General features: G+C 44.8%; 1 protein-coding gene across 2 annotated transcripts in view; it reads left to right on the top strand.

Moving 5' to 3' along the window:
* The window catches only part of LOC125261851 (deleted in malignant brain tumors 1 protein-like), an 88,031-nt gene that overhangs the window by 50,219 nt on the left and 11,345 nt on the right, over positions 1–26,467 (top strand). Inside the window, exons 13-14 of one of the 2 annotated variants that reach the window (XM_048180404.1) lie at positions 25,202–25,507; positions 25,643–25,930. The exons of the other annotated variant lie outside the window; for it this stretch is intronic. Coding sequence (XP_048036361.1) covers positions 25,202–25,507; positions 25,643–25,930 — 594 coding nt within the window. The remainder of the gene's footprint in view (positions 1–25,201; positions 25,508–25,642; positions 25,931–26,467) is intronic. 2 annotated transcript variants of the gene reach the window in all.

Raw genomic sequence — 26,467 nt, 5'->3', positions numbered from 1 at the left:
GAAGAACATGGCCCAGCGAGCTTGTCTTGGGTTTAATCTCTTAGCTGAACGGAGGTATTCAAGATTTTTGTGATCCGTCAGTACCAGGAACGCGTGTTTAGCTCCCTCCAGCCAATGCCTCCACTCTTCCAAGGCAAGCTTGACCGCGAGAAGTTCCCTGTCACCGATGGAGTAGTTGACTTCCGCCGGGCTGAGCTTGCGGGAGAAGAAGGCTCATGGATGGAGTCTACTTGGCGTCCCCTGCTGCTGTGACAACACCGCTCCCACTCCAGTAGTAGATGCGTCCACTTCGACGATGAACTGCTTCTCAGGGTCTGGATGTACGAGTAAGGGAGCGGTGGTGAAGGCTTCCTTGAGCTGGTTAAAGGCGTTGGTGGCCGCCGGGGTCCAGGACAGAGACTTGGGCTTATTGCGGAGCAGGCTGGTAAGTGGATGGGCGATGGAACTGTATCCTTTAATGAAACGTCTGTAGAAGTTAGAGAAACCGAGGAAACGCTGGAGCTCTTTTATGGAGGTGGGTTCTGGCCAGTTGGTGATGGATTCCACCTTCCTCTCGTCCATCCGGATGCCACTGTGATCGATGTTATAGCCCAGGAATGAAACGGAAGGTTGGTGGAATGAACATTTCTCAGCCTTGAGGAACAGGTGGTACTGGCGTAGACAGGTAAGGACCTCCACAACGTGCTGGCGATGTTCGGCCTGGCTCCGGGAGTATATTAGTATGTCATCGATGTAGACAAGGACAAAACGGTGGAGAAACTCCCGGAGCACCTCATGTATAAAGTCCTGGAATACGGAGGGGGCGTTGACTAGTCCATACGGCATGACCAAGTATTCGTAGTGGCCAGTAGGAGTGATGAATGCGGTCTTCCACTCGTCTCCCTCACGTATCCGGATGAGGTTGTAAGCGCTGCGGAGGTCCAGTTTAGTGAAGACAGTGGCACCACGGAGATGTTCCAGGGCCGCTGGGACGAGAGGAAGGGGATACCGGAATTTAACTGTAATCTTGTTGAGGGCACGGTAGTCGATGCAGGGCCGCAAGCCTCCGTCCTTTTTGGCCACAAAGAAGAAACTGGAAGCAGCAGGGGAAGTAGACGGCCTGATGTAACCTTGGGCGAGGGCTTCCTTGATGTAATCCTCCATGGCCTTCTCCTCCGGGATGGAAAGAGGGTAGATCTTTCCTTTTGGCACTGGTTCACCCGGAAGCAGGTCGATGGCACAGTCCCATGGCCGGTGTGGAGGCAGCTTGGAAGCCCGTTGCGGGCAAAATACGTTGCTGAAGGGGGCGTAACACTTGGGGATTTCGACGGAACGTTGTTCTACGGGACTTTTGATGGACGTGGCACAGAGAGAGAGATCAGGTGATGGAGATGGTGGAACCGGCAGGTCCATCAGACAGCGGGAGAAGCAAGTGTCGCCCCATTTCAGAATTTCGCCCGTCTTCCAGGAGATGGTCGGATTATGCTGCTCCAACCAGGGGCGCCCCAGAACCACGTCAGCGGTGGAGTCCTCCAGAACCAGCAGGTGAGCTTCCTCCTGATGAAGTAAGCCGACTTGGAGAGTTACAGGTCCAGCCACTGTGCGGACACGCTTACGGCTCAGGGGTCGGCCGTTTATGGAGCAGATCTTGTAGATGGTCGGAGACGGAGTGGTCTTGATACGTAGTTGGCGACAGATGGCCCCTGAGATGAAGTCGCCGGCGGACCCCGAGTCGATGAGCGCGACCACTGTAAGGGAGACATTGGCGGCAGTAAGATTGACGACAGTAGTGAGTGGTTTCATTTTGCGAGTAGCAGGAATAATGGCACTCACCAGGGGTCGCAACGGTTGTGTGGGGCATGCAGCAATCACATGCCCCGGTTCACCACAATAGAGACAGAGATGAAGGAGCAGCCGGCGACGGCGTTCTTCAGGGGATAGACGAGAGTTTTCTACTTCCATGGGTTGTTGGGCTGGTTCTGGAGTGCTGACGGGTTCGGATCGACAGAGTGGCACGTTGAAGAGGAACTGGTCCTGGTGCTCTTGAAGGCACACCTGAATGCGAGTGGCGCAGCGGATGGAGAGCTGGATGAATTTTTCAAGGCCGATGGAATCCTCGCATGCAGTGAGTTGCAGCCGCACCCGAGGCTCTAGTCCTTGACGATAGTTGGTTATCAGGGCTTGTTCGTTCCATCCGCTGAGGGCTGCAAGCGTTCTGAATTGCAAAGCATAATCATAAATGGACATTGATCCTTGTCTTAAATTGTAAAGTTTCTCACCAGCTGAAGAGTCCGTGATCGGTTTCCCGAACACTTCCCGGAAGTGGGAAATAAACGGCGAGTAGGATTGGGTTACAGCGCCCCGCTGGGACCAGATGGAATCGGCCCACTTCAATGCTTTGCCGCTGAGCTGAGAGATGATGAACGCTATCTTTGAGGTATCACTCGGGTACAGGTGCGGCTGCATTTCCAGGACCAGCGTGCATTGCAGCAGAAACCCGCTGCAATCCTCCGCCGATCCTGAGTAGGGCGCCGGTTTGGCCATGGGACTGGCGTACGGCGGCAGAGGAGGAGGACTGTTGACATCCGCGGTGGTGTTAGCTGGTGCTCGTGCAGGTGAAGGGACAGTAACTGGAGATGTTGGCGGTGGATGGGTGGATAACGTGCGCCGAAGCGCATCCACCAAATCCTGAAAGGGGTCAGGCTGGCTCATACTGGGTCTGCGGTGTTGGTCCGGTCTTCTGTTACAGTAGACAGGAGACAGACACAGATGTAACAGGTAATGGTTTGTTTATTAGACCACAGTAGAGCAGGGTGAAGCACACAGGTGAGTTAACTGGTTGAAGATAGTCTTGAGTAGGTATTATGAGGTATAGTTACTGTCCTTATCTTTGCAGGTAGATGTACGCTGGAGCTTGGTGATCGCTGGAGAACTTGGGAACTGACGGGACACACTCACACAGCAGACGATGAACACAGAAGGAAGGAGCACGCTGGAGACAGGTGAGTATACGAGGAGGAGTCCTTGAGGTAAGCATAACATTAAGGGTATGCGAACGAGACCGGACGTGGAGTGCTGTGTGCGTGTGTGTTTTATGGTGCTGTTGATGAGTTAAGTGATGAGGTGCAGGTGGCGGTGATCAGTACTCTGGAGAGGGTGCGCGTTGTGATTGGGTGATGTTGGAACCTGACGTGTCTGTGACAATATTTTACAAAGTAATTTATTCCTGTGATAGCAAAGCTGAATTTTCAGCATCATTACTCCAGTCTTTAGTGTCACAGTGTCTTTAGTGTTAGTGAAATCATTCTAATATGCTGATTTGCTGCTCAAGAAACATTTCTGATTATTATCAATGTTGAAAACGGTTTAAGGATTCCTTGATGAATAGAAAGTTCAAAAGAACAGCATTTATCTGAAATACAAAGCTTTTGTAACATTGTACACTACTGTTCAAAAGTTTGGGGTCAGTAAGAATTTTTATTTTTATTTTTTTCAAAAGAAATTAATACTTTTATTCAGCAAGGATGCATTAAATCGATCAAAAGTGACAGTAAAGACATTTATAAATGTTACAAAAGATATTTCAAATAAACGCTGTTCTTTTGAACTTTCTGTTGAATCCTGAAAAAAAAATATTGTACACAATAAATGTTTCTTGAGCAGCAAATCATCATATTAGAATGATTTCTGAAGGATCATGTGACACTGAAAACTGGAGTAATGATGCTGAAAATTCAGCTTTGCCAACACAAGAATAAATTACATAAAATATTTTAAAATAGAAAATAGTTATTTTAAATTGTAATAATATTTCAAAATATTACTGTTTTTATTGTGCTGTTTTTACTTTTTACTGTACTCTGCATTAAATGCAGCCTTGGTGAGCAGACGAAACTTATTTTAAAAACATTAAAATTCTTACCGATCCCAAACGTTTGAGCGGTAGTATATATACTTACAAAGTAACTAGTAACTAGCTACTTGAGTAGTTTTTCATTGGATACTTTTTTACTCTTACTCAAGTAACTATTAAGATTATTACTTTAACTTTTACTTTGAGTAAATATTTCTACAAGCACTTGTACTTTTACTTGAGTACAGTTTTTGGTTACTCTACCCACCTCTGGTGGCGGCCAGCTGGGCCTCGTCATCCACTTCCCCACCGCGTCTTAGCAATGCAGTACGAGTAAAGTATCGAAAGGGAACGTACTAGGTTACTAACGTAACCTTGGTTCCCTGAGATATGGGAACTAGTAAAACCGTGCTATGACGCAGCACAACTCTGGTCGTCACTTCAGTCGATATGAACCAGTTATCCTATGCTGAGCGCCTGCTTATATAGCCAGATCCCCCACCCAATTTGGCGGGCTCTGGCACGCTGCTTCACCATAGGCTTGCGCTGCTCCGCCGTGCATTCATTTGTTCATTTTATTACATTTATTAAACCAATGGCAGTGCATTTGCCTGCTGTGATTGAAAAAGGCTTCAGTAATCAGAGAAAAGGAGTTTCCCCACCGTGTCTTAGCGACGCAGTACTTGTTCCCGTATCTCAGGGAACCAAGGTTACATTAGTAACTAAGTACGTTTTCCCCATATGTGTCTAGTGACGCAATACGAGTGTAGTAACGAAAGGGAACTGTAATTTATTCCTGAGATCAAAGCTGAATTTTCAGCATCATTACTCCAGTCTTCAGTGTCACATGATCCTCATCATATTAGAATGATTTCTGAAGGTTAATGTGACACTAAAGACTGGAGTAATGATGCTGAAAATTCAGCTTTGATCACTGGAATAAAATACACTTTACTATATATTCACGTATAAAACAGCTATTTTAAATTGTAATACTATTTCACAATATTACTGTTTTTACTGCATTTTTTTTAATTAAATCAAGCCTTGGTGAGCAGAAGAGACATATTTCAATTGTACAATTACAATTGTAATGTTTACAAACTTTTGGTAGTGTAAGACTGATGCTGGACTGTCTAGACCAAGTGCAGGGATCCAATTGCAAGCTTTTATTAAACGTGAGCGTGGTCATACAGGTAGGGTCAAACAGGAACAAACAGGTACAGCAAGGGACAGGCAGAGTCGTAGTCAGGATACGGGCAATGATCAGGACAGGCAGATATCATTCACGGAACAGCAGACAAGGCAAGGGTCAGGACAGGCAGCACAGGATCGTAGACGGGTAACGGGCAGGAACGGTAACAGACAGGCAGACAGGAAAGTAATGCTCAGAATTGTGACACAAGGTAAACAAGACTTCGCCAAGAGGTGGTGTGTGTGTGAGTCTTTTATAGTCCAGGAAATGAGCTGCAGCTGGGTGTGGTGATTAGTGTGGATAGTGTGCTGGTGACTGGCAGGGAGGATTATGGGAATTGGAGTCCGGAACTGACTGGATTCGTGACAGAATGTCCCCCTCCCGGAAGGCGCGTCCTTGTGCCGTGGATGGTATAAACGGGGAGGGGGGGGTGGGTTCGCAACCTGCGAACTTGAGTGCGTTGCAACTGGCGAACTTGAGTGCGTTGCAACCGGCGAACTTGAGTGAGAAGCGGCCGGCAGGCTTGAGAGCGAGGCGGCTGATGGAGGCTTTGGAATGCCAGCTGCTCGTGCTGAAGTCAACGGTGGATCCTCCATGCTGGACAGCAAGCCTCTCTGATCTCGGACAGGTCTCGAGACGTGACGTGACTCTGGGCGATCAGCGGAGACCTGATGTGACTCTGGACGATCAGCGGAGACGTGCCGTTGCTTTAGGAGATCTGTGGAAACGTGACTTGGTTCAGGAATATCAGCTAAGTCGTGATGTTGCTCTAGAAGATCAGCTGAGACGTGACTTGGCTCGTGAAGATCAACAGTGACTTGACTTGGCTCTGGAAGATTTGCGCTGACTTGACTTGGTGTTGTTATGATGGTAGCCGCCATCTTGTGAATGTCCTTTGGCGCGGCGGCCATTACGTGATTCAGCGAGGTGTCGTGTTCCTCCGCGACACCCACAGTAAAGCTAGAGCCACTCAGTTGTAACGCCAGGTCTATATATTGTTCTAGAGTCCCATCAGGATCATGCAGTGGCATGAGGGAACTGAGCGGCTCAGAAAGTCCCCCGCGAAAGAATATCATGAGACACACTTCATTAAAGCAAGTTAACAGTGCCAGTTCAATAAAGTCCATGACATACTCCTCTATGGTTCTTTCTCCTTGACGGAGACACCTTAACTGGGCCGATGGATTCATATTAGAGGTAACAGAAACACTCACAAAAGCTGCTGGATCTGGGTATGGCGAAGTCTTCTGTAATGAGGCTGGACTCAGGCAGGGATCCAATTGCAAGCTTTTATTAAATGTGAGCGTGGTCATACAGGCAGGGTCAAACAGGAACAAACAGGTACAGCAAGGGTCGTAGTCAGGATACGGGCAACGATCAGGAGAGGCAGATATCATTCACAGAACAGCAGACAAGGCAAGGGTCAGGACAGGCAGCACAGGATCGTAGACAGGTAACGGGCAGGAACAGTAACAGGCAGGAACGGTAACAGGCAGGCAGACAGGAAAGTAATGCTCGGAATTGTGACACAAGGTAAACAAGACTTCGCCAAGAGGTGGTGTGTGTGTGAGTCTTTTATAGTCCAGGTAATGAGCTGCAGCTGGGTGTGGTGATTAGTGTGCAGGTGACTGGCAGGGAGGATTATGGGAATTGGAGTCCGGAACTGGCTGGATTTGTGACACCAAGAGAGGGCTACTCTTTGAGAAAACAAAGGAAATTAAAATTTGAACTCTCTCTTGCAAAATTAGCATCCCCATCCAAGACGCAATCACACTGAGTCAATCACATCTCAGCATTGCCTTAATCTACATTTCCTCTTCTTCACACCCTCTTCTCTCTACATGCAGAGATGACCTGAAATTCACCCAAAATCTATATGGTTTAATGTGAACAGTTATCATACAACATTATACATGTTTGGTATCATTTGAAATGTCTCAGTGTGACTGGTACAAAGGTCTCATTCCCACAGAAGCAAACCATAAAGGTTTTTAAGATATTAGAGATATTTTGCTCTCTGTAATGGGTGTGTCCATCTTCACAGGGTCTTTCATGCAAATGGCCTTCTATCCCCAAAAGGTGTAAACTACTCAGTCTAGGACCTTGATTAATGCAAATTCCCATTGTGAACTCATGTTTCCATTTTAAAGAAGTTTCTGTCTTGGTCTGAGTATTTAAAGAGATGTTGCAGGAGGCTCAGGGTGCGATTCTGTAATCAGATCGGCCCACATTGCTGAATGCCCAGGACATTCAGCAATGTGCATTTTTCTAATGTCAGGTGTGCATCTTTTACTCTGTTTCTAAGCATCTGATGTTTTGTATTGATGATCTTTGAATTCATTATGTAATTGGCATAATACATTTTCCTGACTAATAAATTGTTATATTTGACTTTATTCTGACTTACTCTGAAATTATAAATCTATAATCCCACAAATCTACGCTCAGGTTAGTAACGGACTAAAGTACAGCTTAGGTGGAGCAGTGGGGCACACCAACTGATATTTTAGAGCTCCAACTAACGCATTGGCATTAGTCATGTAGACTGTGTAGGCTAATAATAGTTCAGAACCATTCCATTCAAAACAACATAGGGTTGTCAGACCAATCTGAATAGGGTGAGCCTCAACAGTAGAGTATCATATACACTATGTCTGTAAAGGTGATTTATGACCTAATTTATAACCCAAATTTTCTGGGTGTTGTCACTCAAGCTGACTGGTCAGTGGATGTCAAATACGTTTTATGAGTGCTGTGAGCCTTGATTGGCAGGTCAGTGTTTGTCAATGGCTGTTTTTATGGCTGAATTTATGGGTGTTGTCCCCCTGAATGGCAAGTCAAGAGTGTCAATGAGATATAGGGTTAGTTGGGTTTATAGTTAGATATATGGGTATGGGGGTTATGGGGGTTCATGGGGGTTATAGGCCTATCTCACCCCAGATTGAAATTTGCTGAATCCTGGGTATCTGGCTTCTTCTAATCTGTTGGGAACTGATAGTGGCCATGTTTTTCCTTTGATTGTGGGGGAGAAAGTCACCCAAGCAAGTTTTACACCTCAGTGTCAAAATCAGTGCTGTTTGGTCAATGGGGTATATGTTAATTGAGTCAAAATATTTGACTCAAGACATTAAGGAAGTATTACCCCTACACCACACTGGCTATATCCATTAACCCTTAAATGCAAGGCAAGGCAAGGCAAGGCAATTTTATTTGTATAGCACATTTGTTATAATAGAGACACCGGAGGCAGAGATAAAAGCAGTGATGGTAGTTTATTGTATGAATCAGCAGAGCAACAGGTAAGTGAATGAGGATAATGCAGTTCTTGGAGATGAATGAGAAGGTAATACTGTCCTTTTGTTGTATTGCAGGTGAAGTTGGAAGCAGACGCTGGAGACGGGTGACGGAGACACTCACACACACAGGTAGGTAGGAACACGAGGAGTACTGGAGACGATGGAGACGATGGAGATGATGGAGGCAGGTAAGTATAGCGTTAGGAGTCCTTGAGGTAAGCATACAAAGAGCTGTAGAGCAAACGAGACCGGACAGTGAGTGTGTGTGAGTGTGGGGCTTAAGTGCTGGTGGTAATGACGGTGCTGATGATCTTCAGGTGGCGGTGATTAGTATGCTGGTGATTGAGTGCGTGGGTAAGGGAGTGAGGTGGAACCTGACGTGTCTGTGACAGTACCCCCCCTCCCACGGCCCGCTCCTGAGGGCCGAGGACCCGACGTCGTGGTGGTCGTCCTCCAGGGCGTGGGGCAGGTCTGTCCGGGTGGTTGGTGTGGAAAGTCTGTAACAGATTAGGATCAAGGATATCATTCTTGGGGACCCATGAGCGTTCCTCGGGGCCATAACCTTCCCAGTCTACCAGGTATTCCAGTAGACCACCACGGCGCCGGGAATCCAGAATCTCACAAACCACATAGACAGTACCATCATCCAGGATGAGTGGAAGGGGGGCTCGACGGCTGCCACGTCAGGTTCTGTGGAGGGAAGAACAGAAGGGTGGTGAGGCTTTAATAGTGAGACATGAAACGTGGGATTAATTCTTTTGTACTGTGCAGGGAGTTGGAGGCGATACATGACTGGGTTGATCTGTCGAAGGATGGTGAATGGGCCAATGAAGCGGGGACTCAGCTTCTTGCAGGGCAGACGCATCCTGATGTCTCTGGTGGACAGCCAGACCTTCTGCCCCGGTTGGTAGGTAGGGGCGTCGGAGCGCCGAAGGTCGGCTGTCATCTTGCGTCTGCGCAGGGCTCTCTGCAGTTGGTGGTGTGCTGAGTCCCAAACCCTCTCGCTCTCCCGGAACCAGTAGTCGACTGCCGGAACGTTGGAGGGTTCCCCGTCCCAGGGGAACAGTGGGGGTTGGTAACCGAGTACGCACTGAAAAGGTGTCAGTCCAGTTGTGGCTTGTTGGAGGGAGTTTTGTGCGTACTCGGCCCAACCCAGGTACTGGTTCCAGGAGTCCTGGTGGCCGTGACAGAAGGTACGCAGGAAGCGGCCTATCTCCTGGATCTTCAGTTCCGTCTGCCCGTTCGACTGAGGATGGTATCCGGACGACAGGCTAACGGTCACACCCAGGAGGGAGAAGAACGCCTTCCAGACACGGGAAATAAATTGGGGCCCTCTGTCAGAGACTATGTCTTCGGGGATTCCATAATGACGAAAGACATGGTTGAACATCAGTTCTGCAGTAGTCATGGTGGTAGGTAGACCTTCCAGGGGAATCAAACGGCAGGCTTTGGAGAAGCGGTCTACAACTACCAGGATGCAAGTGTGACCATCAGACTCGGGGAGATCGGTGATGAAGTCCACTCCCAGGTGTGACCAGGTCTCTCAGGAACGGGCAGAGGATTGAGCTTGCCGGTGGGAAGATGGCGTGGGCTCTTGGAGATGGCGCACTCCCTGCAGCCTGCACGTACCTCCTGACGTCGTTGGCCATGTTGGGCCACCAGAAGTGTTGTTGAGCAGCGAGAGGGTCTCATTGACCCCCGGGTGGCCAGTGCCAAGTGAAGAGTGAACGGTGTGCAGGAGTGGAGTGCGACGTGCCCGTGTGATGTACTGCAAGCCTTGGGGCTACCCGGCGGAGTGCGAGGAGGCATTGGAGGAGGTAAGGTCTCTTCCGACCACTGGATAGGGCTCACGAAGATAGATTCAGGCAGAATAGTCTCTGGAGTTTCATTCTTCTCCTCTGGAGCATGGAGATGAGACATGCATCAGCTTTTACATTCTTGGAACCTGGACGGTAGGATATGAAGAAATTGAACCGTGAAAAGAACATGGCCCAGCGAGCTTGGCGAGGGTTGAGTCTTTTTAGCAGCTTCAGATACTCTAGGTTTTTATGATCAGTAAGGACTTGGAAGGGATGGTTAGCCCCCTCCAAACAATGCCTCCATTCTTCCAGGGCAAGCTTGACTGCCAGGAGCTCATGGTCACCGATGTCATAGTTGACCTCCGCCGGGTTGAGCTTGCGGGAGAAGAAGGCACATGGATGGAGTCTACTTGGTGTCCCTGCTGCTGCGATAGGACCGCTCCCACTCCGGTGGTGGAGGCGTCCACCTCCACGACGAAAGGTAAGTCCGGGTTAGGGTGGACGAGGAGGGGAGCGGTGGTGAAGGCCTTCTTGAGGGTCTCAAACGCGTTGGTGGAGGTTGGGACCAGGACAGAGACTTGGGCTGCTGACGTAACAGGTTGGTGAGTGGGCTGACGATGGTACTGTAACTCTTGATGAAACGGCGGTAGAAATTGGAGAATCCGAGGAAGCGTTGGAGTTCTTTTATGGTGGTTGGAGTTGGCCAGGCTTGGATGGCGGAGACCTTCCCCTCGTCCATCCGGATGCCACTGTGATCAATTACGTAGCCCAGGAAGTGGACAGAGGGCTGGTGGAAAGAGCACTTCTCTGCTTTGAGGAACAGATGGTATTGCCGTAAGCGTTGGAGGACCTCCGCAACGTGGTGGCTATGTTCGGCCAAGCTCCGGGAGTAGATGAGGATGTCGTCAATATACACCAGCACGAACTTGTGGAGAAACTCCCGGAGCACCTCGTGGATGAAATCCTGGAATACGGAGGGGGCGTTGACCAGGCCATACGGCATTACAAGGTATTCATAATGGCCGGTGGGCGTGACGAAGGCGGTCTTCCACTTGTCCCCCTCGCGTATCCGGATGAGGTTATACGCACTGCGGAGGTCCAGCTTGGTGAACACAGTGGCACCACGGAGATGTTCCAGGGCCGCTGGGACGAGGGGAAGTGGGTACCAGAATTTGACGGTTATCTTGTTGAGTGCGCGGTAGTCTATGCAAGGCCGCAAGCCTCCGTCCTTCTTTGCCACGGAGAAAAAGCTGGAAGCAGCAGGGGAAGTAGACGGGCGGATGTATCCTTGGTTAAGGGCCTGTTACATGTATGTATATTTATGTATTTGCCTGCCCTCTAGGGGCAGGAAAAGCGTGATTTACCATTGTTCTGATTCAGCAGATCCTTTACACCTGTGGACTATTTACGCGAGCTTAAAGGAAGTCAAGTTCCCACACTTCGGGGGCGGAACTTGAGCGGCCGTCCCGAGTCGGAGCTGCGCTCTCTTTTTGTGTTTATCCCTTTATTTTTCCTGTCTAATTTCTCCCACTTGTTGTTATATTTCGTTTCATTAATAAATTCCCCTTTTGATCGAGCCGTTGTGTCATCCCTCTTTTGTGTTATGGCAGTGGCTGTAACATAATTGGGGGCTCGTCCGTCGTTTTTTTTTTCTCGTTTTTTCTCTCTCAGCTGTTTAGCATGTGTATGGCCGTGTTTTCTTCATGTTTGTTTGATTTATTTTTTCGGTTGTGAGTAACTTGAGCGTCCCAGGTGAGTATTTGCCCTATTTATTCAGTAGTCGTCGGGTAGGTTTGAACCTGCCACTTTATTATTTTGCCTTTTTTATTTTTAGTGGTTATTCGGAGTGGAGGCACGCTTCAGTTCACTGGCAGCTGATCTTGTTAATGGGGATCGGTGTGCAGGTGTTCATGATTTCAGCGTTTAAAGTGGCCTCGAGCCCCTAACGCCACTGAAGACTAGGGAATTAATCTGATGTTAAATGGGGTAAATACGTCTGTGTTGTGGGATCACTTTTGGTTATTCACTTTGAAATTTAAATCGGTAAGTGAAGTTTATTCTTAATTTGTATCATTCGTGGTAATTTCGTGTAGCGGCCAAATTCACTTTGTTTTCTTTAGTTTTGGCAGGTAAAATTTAGGATTTGTGAAAACGATTTAGCGGTTTCATTCATGAGTATTTTTCTGAATTGTGTTTTAACCATTATTTTCGTTATTTTTGGTGAGTAGCTTACGTGTGTCGAAATGACTTCGGTAGTTGATATATTTCGGGAGTCTCCTTCTGAAGAACTGCTTTTATCATGCACAAAAGAGCAGTTATTGCAAATTGCAGAGTCTTATAAAATTGAAATCGCTCCTAGGTATAAGACTTTGAAGGAAACTTTGCGAAACGTCCTTAAAGGCTGTCTGGTGGAGTTAGGCGTTTTACAAATGCCATTAGAAAACGTCAGTGTTGTGGAGGAAGTGGCTGATCCTTCAGTAAGTGAGAATGTTATTCGATTGAGAGAGTTGGCAATTAAAGAAAAAGAATTGGAGTTAGAGAATGCCAAATTAGAGCTGCGAAAGCGTGAACTTGATCATCAGTTTGCTCTGAAACGAATGGAGTTAGAGATGAGCTCTAAGGCTGCTCACGCTGCCTCTGATGATTTTGATGTCGGCCGAAATCGGAGGATGGTCCCTCCTTTTTGTGAGAAGGACGTTGAGAAGTATTTTTGTCATTTCGAGAGGGTTGCAGCTTCATTAAAGTGGCCTGAAAATGTTTGGTCTTTGCTCTTGCAATGCGTGATAACCGGTAAGGCGCAGGAGGTTTATGCTTCGTTGTCCATTGAAGAATCTGCTGATTATACGATTGTTAAAGCTGCTATATTAAAAGCCTACGAGTTAGTCCCGGGAGCATATAGACAGCGATTTAGACAATACACGAAACTTTCGAATCAGACTTATGTTGAGTTTGCGCGTGAAAAAGAAATTTAGTTTGATCGTTGGTGCGCGTCTCAAAAAGCCGAGAGCCGAGAGCAGGTTAGACAATTAATCCTTATAGAAGAATTTAAGGCTTGTGTACCTTCCGCCCTTGCTACTTATGTAAACGAACAAAAAGTAGATACGCTCCACAAGGCTGCTACTCTGGCCGATGACTTCGTTTTAACGCATAAAGTCACGTTTAAGGATGTTTAAAAACCACTAGATAAAGTTCCTGTTGATCCACCTGTTGTGTCGCCTCGCAAATCGTTTAATGGTAAGCCTACTGTTTCGATTGGTGATAGGGTTTGCTTTTATTGTAAGGCCTCTGGTCATTTAATTGCAAACTGCCCTGTTCTTAAAAAGAAGTCTCATACAAAATCTGTTGGTTTGATCTCCGTTGATTCCAGTTCGAAATTTGACTGCATGCCCGAGTCTGGTGTTGCCCGTCTCACTAAAACTGGTTATGGACCTTTCCTGCATTGTGGAACTGTGTTTATTCCCAGTTCGTGTAAGCCTGTACCTGTTCGTATTCTTCGGGATACGGGGCCAGTCTTTCTTTTATCCTGGAGGGGGTTTTACCGTTGTCACAGGAGACTGCCACGGGTAGTGCTGCTTTAGTCCGAGGTATTGAAATGGGAGTTATGGAGGTTCCGTTACACAGAATTCATTTGCAGTCAGAATTGGTGTCGGGTGTATGTGGTTGTGAAGCTTACTTGGATGACTTGGTTCTGTATAGCTCCTCATGGGCTGATCATGTTGCGTTACTTCACCAAGTTTTTCAGCGGTTGGCTGACGCTAAGCTCACTGTTAATCTGAGCAAATGTGAATTTGGTAAAGCCACCATTGTGTATTTAGGAAAAGTTATTGGCAGGGTTCAAGTACGGCCAGTGGCTGTAAAGGTTGCGGCCATTTGTGACTTTCCACCTCCAACGGATCATAAGCAATTGAGACGTTTTTTAGGAATGGTGGGTTACTATCGTTCGTTTTGCAGAAACTTTGCAACTGTGGTTTCTCCTCTTACTAACTTGCTGAGTCCTAAAGTTCGGTTTGAGTGGTCTGATGCATGCCAGTGTGCGTTTGAAAATGTTAAATCTCTATTGATTTCATCTCCAGTGTTGGCCGCACCTGAACATTCACAACAGTTCAGTGTTGTGGTGGATGCTAGCGATGTTGGGGCGGGAGCTGTCCTCCAGCAGAAGGGTGCTGATGATGTGGAACACCCAGTGTGTTACTTTTCTAAAAAGTTTAATACTGCACAGTTAAAGTATTCTACTATTGAAAAGGAGGCATTAGCATTAGTTCTTGCGATTCAACATTTGAGGTGTATTTGTCCAGCTGTTATTCGATCCTTGTGTATTGTGATCATTATCCGCTTACCTTTTTGAACTCCATGCGCAATTTTAATCAGCGTCTCATGCGCTGGAGTTTATACTTGCAGCCATACGACCTTGACATTAAACATGTCAGAGGTCGGACAACGTGGTCGCTGACGCACTATCCCGGATCGGATAGGCCTGTGGGTAACGTATATGGGAAAGGTGTCTTTTGGTAGATGCACTTTCTTGTGGTGACTGTTCACTTTTAGGGGATGAAGGTGTTACATGCATGTATATTTATGTATTTGCCTGCCCTCTAGGGGCAGGAAAAGCGTGATTTACCATTGTTCTGATTCAGCAGATCCTTTACACCTGTGGACTATTTACGCGAGCTTAAAGGAAGTCAAGTTCCCACACTTCGGCGGCGGAACTTGAGCGGCCGTCCCGAGTCGGAGCTGCGCTCTCTTTTTGTGTTTATCCATTTATTTTTCCTGTCTAATTTCTCCCACTTGTTGTTATATTTCGTTTCATTAATAAATTCCCCTTTTGATCGAGCCGTTGTGTCATCCCTCTTTTGTGTTATGGCAGTGGCTGTAACAGGGCCTCTTTGATGTATTCCTCCATGGCCTTCTCCTCCGGTACTGACAGGGGGTAGATGCGTCCCCTGGGCACTGGCTCACCCGGTAACAGATCGATGGCACAGTCCCATGGCCGGTGTGGAGGTAGCTTGGAGGCGCGTTGCGGGCAGAAGACGTCACTGAAGGAGGCGTAGTCTGGTGGAATATCCACAGAGCGCTTCTCTACAGGACTTTCGATGGACGTGGCATTGATGGAGATAGTCTTGGAAAGTGGAGATCTTGGAACCGGAAGTACTGGGAAGCAGTTGGAGAAACAGTGGTCGCCCCACTTCAGGACTTCGCCCAGAACCACGTCAGCGGTGGACTCCTCCAGAACCAGCAGATGGATGTTCTCCGTGTGAAGTATACCCACTTGTAGTTGAAGAGGTCCCACACAGCGACGGATCATCTTACGGCTCAGGGGTTTGCCCGTGATGGAGTGGACCTGGTAATTAGTCAGAGACGGAGAGGTCTTGAGTTTGAGGTGTCGACAGAGGGCGCCGGAGATTAAATTTCCTGCTGACCCTGAATCGAAGAGCGCCACCACTGGAGGCATTAGCAGCAGTAAGGTTTACAATAGTAGTGAGTGGTTTCATCTTTTGAATGGAGGGAATGATAGCACTCACCACGGGCCGAGGAGGACGAGTTGGGCATGTGGAGATTACATGCCCCGGAGATCCACAGTATAGACACAGATTCAGGGTCAGCCTTCTCTGTCTTTCAGCGGCAGTTAGACGGGAATTATCCACTTGCATAGGTTCACCTGCTGGTTCTGGAGCGCTGACGGGTTCGGACCGACGGAGGAGGATGTTGGAGAGTGGCTGGCCCTGGTGCTCAAGGAGACACGACTGCATACGAGAACCCATGCGGATGGCGAGTTGGATGAAGCATTCGAGTCCTATGGAGTCCGCGTATGCAGCGAGATGCAACCGCACATTAGGCTCCAATCCTTGACAAAAGGTGGTGATGAGGGCTTGATCATTCCATCCGCTGGTGGCGGCTAGCGTTCTGAACTGCAAGGCATATTCATTAACAGTGTTATTTCCCTGTTTTAGATTGTAAAGCTTCTCACCAGTTGAGGAGTCTGCCAGAGGTTTCCCGAAGACCTCACGGAAGTGAGAGACGAACGCCGAGTAAGACTTTACAACTGAGCCTCTCTGAGTCCAGAGTGAATCCGCCCATTGAAGGGCCTTACCTTGCAGTTGGGAGATAATGAACGCGATTTTAGCCATGTCGGTGGGGTAGAGGTGCGGTTGCATCTCCAGGACCACCTCACATTGAAGGAGGAATCCGCTGCAGTCCTCCGCCGATCCTGAGTAGGGCGCCGGTTTGGCCATTGGACTGGCGGTAAACACAGGAGAAGGAGCGGTGATGGTGGATGCGGAAGCGGCAGCGGCGGTGGGTGACGGTGATGGTGGTTGTGGGGTGAGTGCTGGGCGCAGTGCGTCCACGAGCTCCTGGAATGAATCGGTGAGGCTCATGCTGATAGATGCTGTTATGGTCCGGTCTTCTGTTATAATAGAGACACCGGAGGCAGAGATAAAAGCAGTGATGGTAGTTTATTGTATGAATCAGCAGAGCAACAGGTAAGTGAATGAGGATAATGCAGTTCTTGGAGATGAATGAGAAGGTAATACTGTCCTTTTGTTGTATTGCAGGTGAAGTTGGAAGCAGACGCTGGAGACGGGTGACGGAGACACTCACACACACAGGCAGGTAGGAACACGAGGAGTACTGGAGACGATGGAGACAATGGAGACGATGGAGACGATGGAGATGATGGAGACGATGGAGACGATGGAGGCAGGTAAGTATAGCGTTAGGAGTCCTTGAGGTAAGCATACAAAGAGCTGTAGAGCAAACGAGACCGGACAGTGAGTGTGTGTGAGTGTGGGGCTTAAGTGCTGGTGGTAATGACGGTGCTGATGATCTTCAGGTGGCGGTGATTAGTATGCTGGTGATGGAGTGCGTGGGTAAGGGAGTGAGGTGGAACCTGACGTGTCTGTGACAACATTTCATACACAATGGTAATTCAAAGTGCTTTACATAAAGAAGAATAATAAAAATAGAACATAAGGAATAGAAATAACAGTAAAAACAGAGAATTTTGCTATCTGGATGGATGAGCTAGGAAGTCTCAGGGAGTTTTTTGTTGTTGTTGTTGTTGTTGTTGTTGTTGTTGTCCATCAGAGTGGATCTAAATGGATCTATCCATCAGAGCAGATCTGAATGGATCTTCCTCACACGACAGGACTGCTACCTGTTAAGGCACTTCAAACTGATACACAAAGTTTCAATCTCCCCTTTTGCCAAGACACCTCAAACTGCACCACACAGCCCTAATCCCCCCTTCCGGAGATATCTTATCTATGCAACACAGTTCAAATTTCCCCTTTGGAAATTTCCCCCTTTGGAAAGTGTCCTGACTGTAATCCAGAGATATCTTAACCATGCACCACAGCTCAAATTTCCCCATGGTTTGTACCAAATTTCAACCTAATCACAAATGCTTTCTTCCTAATTCTCCCAGCTCTTTCAACCAGACAGCAATATTTAAAATGCATTAAAAGTCAGAAAACAAGATGATACGTAAAATATATAAATTACATTAAAAATGAAATAAAAACAGGAAAAGGAATTAAAAGAATAAAAAGATAATACGTATAAAATAAAATGCAAACAGTTCGGACATAGCACAGTGCTCAATCAGCAAATGCATAGGTAAAAAGATGTGTTTTGAGTCTGGATTTGAATGTGGCTACTGTTGGAGCACACCTGATCTGTTCTGGAAGCTGGTTCCAGCTGCGGCTGGCATAATAGCTAAAAGCAGACTCTCCTTGCTTTGAGTGAACCCTTGGTATTTCTAAATGACTTGATCCTGATGATCTGAGTGATCTGTTAGGTTTATATTCTATGAGCATATCTGCAATGTATTGAGGTCCTAGGCCATTGATTGATTTATAAACAAGTAACAGTACTTTAAAATCAATTCTAAATGCAACTGGAAGCCAGTGCAAGGACCTGAGGACTGGTGTGATGTGTTCATGTTTTCTGGTTCTGCTCAGAATCCTGGCAGCAGCATTCTGTACAAGCTGCAGCTGTCTTATGGTCTTTTTGGGAAGACCAGTGAGGAGCCCATTACAATAATCCACCCTGCTGGTGATGAAAGCATGAACAAGTTTTTCTAAGTCTTGACTGGAGACAAAGCATCTAATTCTTGCAATATTTTTGAGATGATAATATGCTGATTTAGTTACTGTCTTTACATGGCTACTGAAACTCAGGTCTGACTCCAAAATCACACCAAGATTCCTGACTTGATTTTTAGTTGTTTGACCCCTAGAGTGAAGGTACGTGTTCACTTTGAGAACTTCATCTTTGTTTCCAAATGCAATGACTTCAGTTTTGTCTTTGTTTAACTGAAGGAAGTTTAGGCACATCCAATTTGTAATTTCATCAATGCATTGGCACAGGGAGTCAATGGGGCTGTAGTCGTAAGGTGATAGGGCTAGGTAAATCTGGGTGTCATCTGCATAGCTGTGATATGCAATTTGGTTCTTTCTCATTATTTGGCTCAGTGGCAGCATATATAGGTTGAACAGGAGGGGTGCGAGTATTGAACCTTGAGGGACTCCGCATGTCATGGATGTCCACTCAGACTTATGGTCACCGATACTCACATAATAACCTCTCCCTTCTAAGTATGACCTGAACCAGAAAGCCCAACCCAGTTTTCCAGCCTGGCAAGAAGAATGTTGTGATCGACAGTGTCAAACGCAGCACTGAGGTCGAGAAGAACCAGCACTGATAATTTACCTGAATCTGTGTTTAGGCGAATATCATTTATTATCTTTATGAGTGCTGTCTCTGTGCTGTGATGCGGTCGGAAACCAGATTGAAAGTTGTCAAAATATCCATTCAAGCTTAAGAACTTGTTCAGCTGATTGAAAACAACTTTTTCAATGATCTTGCCTATGAAAGGAAGATTTGAGATTGGTCTGTAGTTGCTCAATATGGTGTTATCCAGATTGCTCTTTTTCAGGAGGGGCTTAACAACTGCAGTTTTCAGGGATTTTGGAAAAGTCCCAGAGAGAAGTGAGGCGTTTACCACTTTCAGGAGATCTGCTTCTAAACAGTTAAACACGCTTTTGAAAAAAGATGTGGGAAGTGTGTCAAGGGCGCAGGTTGATGTTTTAAGGTGCTGTACTATTTCTTCCAAAATTTTACCATCAATTGCTTCAAAAACAGACATAATAGCTACTTTCTGAGGTTGTGATCTGATCTGTTGTACCCCGGTGCAGCTCAAGGATGTGCTGATCGCCTTTCTGATATTATTAATTTTCTCAGAGAAGAAGGAAGCAAACTCACAGCATTTGCTGTCTGAGAGCATTTCACTGGGGATCTGACTTGGGGGGTTTGTTAGTCTCTCTACAGTAGCAAAAAGATTGCGGGTGTTGTTTCTGTTTATAATATTTGAGAAGAAGGTCTGTCTAGATTTGCCTAGTTCCACATTGAAAGCATGAAGAATATCTTTATAGATGTGATAATGGATTTCGAGTTTTGTCTTTCGCCACATGCGCTCAGCTTTTCTGCATTGTCTTTTCATATTTTGCACTGCTGTTGAGTTTCTCCACGGTGCTTTTTGTCTGCCACTTTTCTTCCTGACTTTCACAGGAGCAATGTTATCAATAACGTTCTGTACTTTTGAGTTAAAAGAATCAAGGAGAAAATCAACAAGAGTCTGCAGATATGCTTGGTGTTAAAGATATAGCCTTCATAAACAGTGCACTAGTATTCTCATTTAAGCATCGCTTTTTGACTGAGACAGATCTAGCTTCAACAGTTGGAGAGATCAATATATCAAAGAAAATACAGAAATGATCAGATAGCGCTACATCCTTAATGACAATGGATGAAATGTTTAGACCCTTACTGATAATTAAATCTAGAGTGTGTCCACGATTGTGTGTGGGTCCATGTACATGCTGAGTCAGATCAAAAGTATTCAAAACTGTTAGGATTTCTTTTGACATATTGGATTCTGCATTTTCTATGTGGATGTTAAAGTCCCCAGTAATAGCAAAACAGTCAAACTCAGAGGAAATTGCTGATAACAGTTCTGTAAAGTCCTCCACAAAGGCTGGAGAGTATTTTGGAGGCCTGTAGATAACTATAAGTAGAATGCGAGAAGCACCTTTTAACACAATACCCAAGTATTCGAAAGACAAGTAATCAGCAAATGACACTTGCTTGCATTGATAGACATCTTTAAATAGAGCAGCAACACCTCCACCTCTCCTAACAGCTCTGCAGACACTCATAAAAGTAAAGTTAGGAGGGGCTGTTTCATTCAGGATTGTTGAACTGCAACTGTCTTCAAGCCATGTTTCATTTAGAAGCATAAAATCTAGGTTGTTTGTGGTTATTAAGTCATTGACTAGAAGTGATTTATTTTTAAGTGAGCGGATGTTTAAAAGTGCTAACTTAACAGTCTTATTTTCTGTCTCTACAGTAATCTTAGTTTGACGTGTAATAGGCAGCAGATTAAATGGGTTTGCCAAACGATTTGAGAAGGCCTTAGGCTTTCTATCACATAATAAAACAGAAATAGAGAAAGCAACAGGCACACTGGGTTCCCGCTTGTTCTGTAAACTTTTGATAAAGTCACTGTTATCATAGCGGGGACCCGACACACATCACTGAGAGCTGTTATCGGTTGTTTTTGATTCACCTAGAACAGATGGAGGAGGATGTGGGCCCTGGCGTTGTGGCAGGGGCCGAAGAGCTCTCGCAGGAGGAGGAGGAGGGCGAGCTGGGCCCACAGGCTTTGGTGGTTTCGGGGCTTGACGCTTTTTTGTTGATATCTGGGCCTCGCAGCAAAAGAGTGGGAGAGTTTGGTTCCAGCATACACCAGTTCCTCCATTTTCTCTGAGAAGCACAGAAGAGGGGATACTGGAGAGAGGGATAACGTGTCCGGTGAGAGGGGCTGTTGCTCTGGTGTTACCGGAGACTGTAATATGTTGTCCTGACTTCCCTGGCTGTTTTCCCGAAAGTCGTCCTTGGGTGCTGAATCTTGGAGCAGTTCTAACACGTCACTGTCTCTCTGTGAGCTCTGTGGGCAGGGCTCAGTCAGGATTGTGTCCGTGAGCAGTGGTTGTTGTGGCTGCATGGTGTTATCATTGACCTTGTGGGATGTGTCAACCGCATGTCCATTCAGGTGTTGAAATGAAGTCCTGTGGTCAGCTGTACTCTGTCCAGGTGTGTTTGCGCCATTCAGATTGGCACACACTGCTGAAGGATGATGGAGGGAGAAGTAGATATTGTCCTTTAGCACTCTTGAGCCCAGTTTGTTTGGGTGCAGGCCATCATGAGTGAACAGTTGTCTCTGACTCCAGAACAGATTGAAGTTGTCGATGAAATTCAGTCCCTTTAAGTTGCAGGTTTTTTGCAGCCATGTGTTAAGCCCAAGCAACCATGTAAATCTATTTGTTCCTCTTGCTGGGAGTGGTCCACTGCTGAACGACTGAACTTTTAGTCTTCTAAGCATTTCAAAAAGTTCATTGAAATCCCTTTTAAGGAGTTCTGACTGCTCCTTCCGAATATCATTCTTCCCCACATGAATGATTAGTCGATTTGCAGGCTTATATTTCATCAGAATGCTCTTAAGTTCCCTGTTTACATCAGAAACTGTTGCTTGTGGAAGGCAGCATGTAGTTGTATCCCTGTTGCTAATGTTTCTGATAATAGAGTCACCCACTATCAGAGTCCTGGGCTCGGCTGCTCTCTGAGCTGAGTGCCGCTGTCTGTTCAACCTTGAGCGGCAGTTAGCATCGGTGTTAGCTGCTGGCTGATTTGATCTGTGTCCGATCATGTTTGGGGATTCCATACCCACATTTATCATGTCTGGAGATTCCTCACCCACATTCATTAACACTTCAAATCTGTTCTCCAGATGTATTGGAGGTGGTAGGGAGCTAGTGTTTGGGGTAGAGGATGCTACTGCATTAATATGTGATACTCGTGACAATCTGATGTCTCGAGTGCCTTTGGGTCTCGCTCCCTGTTTGTGCCATCGATTAATATGTTGACCAATTTCGGCACTCAGTATGGTCTGTTTAGGGGCATTAGATTCATGGGACTCACCGACTGTGTGCTGAGGATGTCCATGACGAAGCTCTGTTGTGTGTTCCGTCTGGTTTGGTAGTCCCGCAAGTAACTTTGTTTCAAGAACTGCAATCCTTTGTAGAAGTCTGTGGCAGTTTGTGCAGCAGGTAGATTCTTCAACCAGAGGAGTCTTTAGTGACCCGGGACGTCATTCACTCATTCACTACCCTCCTCCTAGTTAATTTTTTAAAATTAGACAACAACCTTCTTGGTATTCCTCAATCAATTCATTATAAAAAATAAAAAGGAAAAAAAAAAATCATAAAATTATAAAAGAATGCCTATTTTTGTATTTTTGTATTCATTCAACACAATGCTGAAGTGACGACTCATTCAGACAGAAAACGAAATAAGAAAAACATGAAATGGCTCAGCGATTTACTGCAGAGCGAGTACTGAACGCAATCAAATATGACTGTAACTGTCACTGGATGGATTTGGTGAAGCTGTTAGCAATCGAAATATTGATTTTGAAGATGTTGAAAATTATATAGTTTTGAGAATACGTTTGAGATCGTGAATGGGCTCATATTCATGACCTCAAACATAAAACTATCCTATTATTTGCTGAATTTACTGAGAAATGAGCTCTGACGAGGACAGTGATGATGGTATAAAACATCTGCTCAAACAGAGCCCTTTCAAGCTCCAAAAGGTAACAAAATATGCTTTATTTTATTCTTCTGTAATTGTTACTCTAATATCAGAGGAGTTTTATATTATCACGACAGGTAGAGATCCTTCCGTGTTAGATATTGATCCGGGTCACTAAAGACCCGAATATGTAAGAATGATTGGCGAAACAGTCATGCATTTAAGTGTTAAAATGACATGTCTGGGCATGTTCTTTTTTAGAACAACTGTGTGCGTCCGTGCGTGCTTTGCCATCATAGTATGATCAGTAGTACCTGAACTATAGATTAATGCTAGTTTCCTAAGACAAAGATTCAGAAATATTCATCAAGCCAAAGAGTCCTCATTACCCACACACCCCAGAATAGGTGTTGTTTGGGAGATGTTCTTTCTAGAACATCTGTATCTGTGTTTCCAAACTGACCGATAGGATCGATGTTAAAAAGACTAAAGAATGAAAACAAATAATTTAACTCACAGTGAAGGTGTTTCCAAGTCAACCCGGTGGGGGAAGAGTGCATCCTAAATGTGTTTCTGTTAATGGTTTTACGACAGTTGCTTAGGCTAGATGTTTTAAGAATGACACTTCATCAAAACCTTTCTGGTGATTCTCTGGCTCAAAACCATCTTATACTGATTTAGTGTACATAAATTCGTTCAATTCAATTCACGTTTATATGTATAGTGCTTTTCAAAATACAAATAATTTCAAAGGACTTTTACAGAAAATGCATGTCAACATTACAATTTATAGTAATCTCTTATCAGAGGTGACTCTGGAAGTTATGCCATTTCAGAAATGTATATACAAATCACACAGTTAGCAGACAAAATATTAATTTACACAATGTATTAAATTAGGGCAGAAACAATGTGCTCATTGAAGTTATGAAATTATGTTAACAAATGATTAGGATATATAGAAAAATTTAGCACTGGTGCATGTTGATCCAGAGTTTGGGGGTCCTCGCAGGGGGTTGGGGTCATATCTCCACAGTCGAGTCGGGAGGAGGAAAAATACGGCTGTTGCTTGTTCCACAACAGCATCAAACTTCTGTCACGGTCCCCAAAACTGAATCCGAACAGTTTTTAAAAGCCATTTTTAATACCAGTGTACTCTGCAAATGTGTTTATTTTAACCGTGCGGTGGCGGCAGATACTCTTTAATCGGTAATGACAAACAGAGACATAATTAATTTATAACATTAACAAGATGACTCATTTTGAATTCATTTTGGGAGCGATGACTGAATGTATTTTTAGTAAAATGCTTGTATATAAGATTAGTATTGACAAAGTTCAAAGGCTGTCATATGTGTGAATCAACTTACTTTGTTGTTTATTTTCAATATGAAAAATAAATTTTAAATTGATGGATAAATTGCATTTTGAAAAAGAAAAAAACGTGTCATGGACTTATACTTTATAACAAACCTTTTAAAATCAAAATGTAGATTTGAATTTTTAATGTTTTTATAACCAAAAGATGCTATGTGAAAGTTTGAAACAGAAAATAGTGGTTTTCATCTTGCCACTTTCTTGGTAAAGAAAACACCATTTTACTCAAATTAATCAAAATGGATTTATTGCATTTTGGAACCAAACTCTTCAAATAGTCTTGCTTTAATTCAGTGTCTTCAGATCTATGAGGACTAAATAACATACTTTTAGAAATAAGCAAGCATGGTGCGGCATCTAAAAGTATTACAAGTTTGTGTATATGAGATCGTATACCCGGCTGGTGCGAGACTCGAAGCTTTATAAGAATCCGAATGAACGAGTACAGTAAGAGCAAAGAGTTAAGTAGAATAATCAAATGTAGAGCTGAACTATTATACAAATGACCAATAATCAGTTGACATTCTAAACTAAATTCGAGGTCATAATAAAATGGAGTCAGATAAAAGTTTATTTGGAATTAAACTACTTTGCCACACTGAAAAGACCAAACGCGCAAGAAACCTTCCCCGTTCTGTGGGAAACCGCTGTTGGGCCGATTGGGCGGGCCTTACAATAGGTACTATATTTTCTGCTTTATTCTGTGATCTTCTTTTACATTGTATAAAATCCATGAGAACTTGTTTGTAGTACATACACCAATCAAAAAATTGTCATAAAATATAGGGGGAAAATATTAGATATTGGTTATTGTTCAGCAGTGTATTTTTTTTATTTATTTTTTTATTAAAAGCAAATTAATTTCAAATTAGAAGCACGAGATGAGATTAAAAAAAAATGAAATCTATCAATTAGACAAAGGTCAGATAAAAACTTTTTAATAATTTTTCAAAAAAATATTCTGTCCCCCTCAATTCTGAAATGATGGCTGCGCCCCTGCTTACAACATAGTTTTTAATCACATTCTACTTACATGTTTATATCTTACCAGACATAAGATTGGTGAATGGGTCTGATTCATGCTGTGGAAGAGTGGAGATCCTTCATAATGGCCAGTGGGGAACCGTGTGTGATGATGACTGGGACATGAATGATGCTGCTGTGGCATGCAGACAGTTAGAGTGTGGTTCAGCCATCAGTGCGCCTAAAAGTGCCGCCTTTGGTCAAGGCATTGGATCGATCTGGCTGGATGGTGTTGGATGCTCGGGAGGTGAAGGAAACCTCACACAATGTTCACACAGAGGACTAGGAGCTCACAACTGTGGTCATGGTGAAGATGCTGGTGTTGTTTGTTCAGGTAAATCTTTTGCATCTTAACATTAGGGTTAGGGTTAGGTAGAAATGAGCAATAGAAATTACAATCGGCTTCATATATTTAATGATTTTCATCTTAACATGTCATTTTAAATGGATGCCTATTTTTTTTTAGCAGGTGACCTGCAGCAGCCCACTCTTTCTGTGATCCCCACATATACAATTGTTTCTCCTGGAGAAAACATTCAGTTCAGATGCACAACACCTAAACCAAGATGCAATGCTGATGCTGAATTCCACCTCTTCATAAACGGATCATCAATATCCTCCCAGAAACATGTTTCTGGTGTGACTTTCAACCTTGTCAATGTAAGCGTCTCACATCAGGGCAGCTACAGCTGTTATTACTCCTACCATAACGGCACTGTAATATCACCTCGGAGTAACACTGTTATCATCATTGTAGGTGAGAGTTTAATCTTGTCTCATTGCCTACATAATATAAATGCTTTAGTTGCATGAAAGAGAGTTCATTCTGTATTGATGTCTTATTTTTGTGTTTGTGCAGCTAATTTGTAAAATGACTGTAAATTTAATCCCGAGAAGATGCAGTTCTTGAAACCATTTTTATTTGTTTTATTTCACTATTCATTTTTATTTGTAGCGCTTACACAGAAACACACATGAGCATTTGAAAGCAGGTGTCTATCAGTGGATATATTTGGGATCTGCTTTCAAACACTCCCGTGTGTATCTGTGTAAGCACTCGGTGAAGAGCGTCAAAGATCAAGTCATTAATTACTCAACCTCATGTCGTTTCACACCCGTAAGACCTTCGTTCATCTTTGGAACACAAATTAAGATATTTTTGATAAAATCCGATGGCTCAGTGAGGCCTCCATTGACAGCAAGATAATTAACACTTTCAAATGCCCAGAAAGCTACTAAAGACATACTTAAAACAGCGGTTCAACCTTAATGTTATGAAGCGACAAGAATACTT

The sequence above is a fragment of the Megalobrama amblycephala genome, unplaced genomic scaffold (assembly GCF_018812025.1).
Source record: "Megalobrama amblycephala isolate DHTTF-2021 unplaced genomic scaffold, ASM1881202v1 scaffold507, whole genome shotgun sequence".
In the NCBI taxonomy this organism is placed as follows: domain Eukaryota; kingdom Metazoa; phylum Chordata; class Actinopteri; order Cypriniformes; family Xenocyprididae; genus Megalobrama; species Megalobrama amblycephala.
The sequence above is the reverse complement of the archived record's forward strand: the minus strand, read 5'-3'. Positions and strand labels throughout refer to the sequence as shown.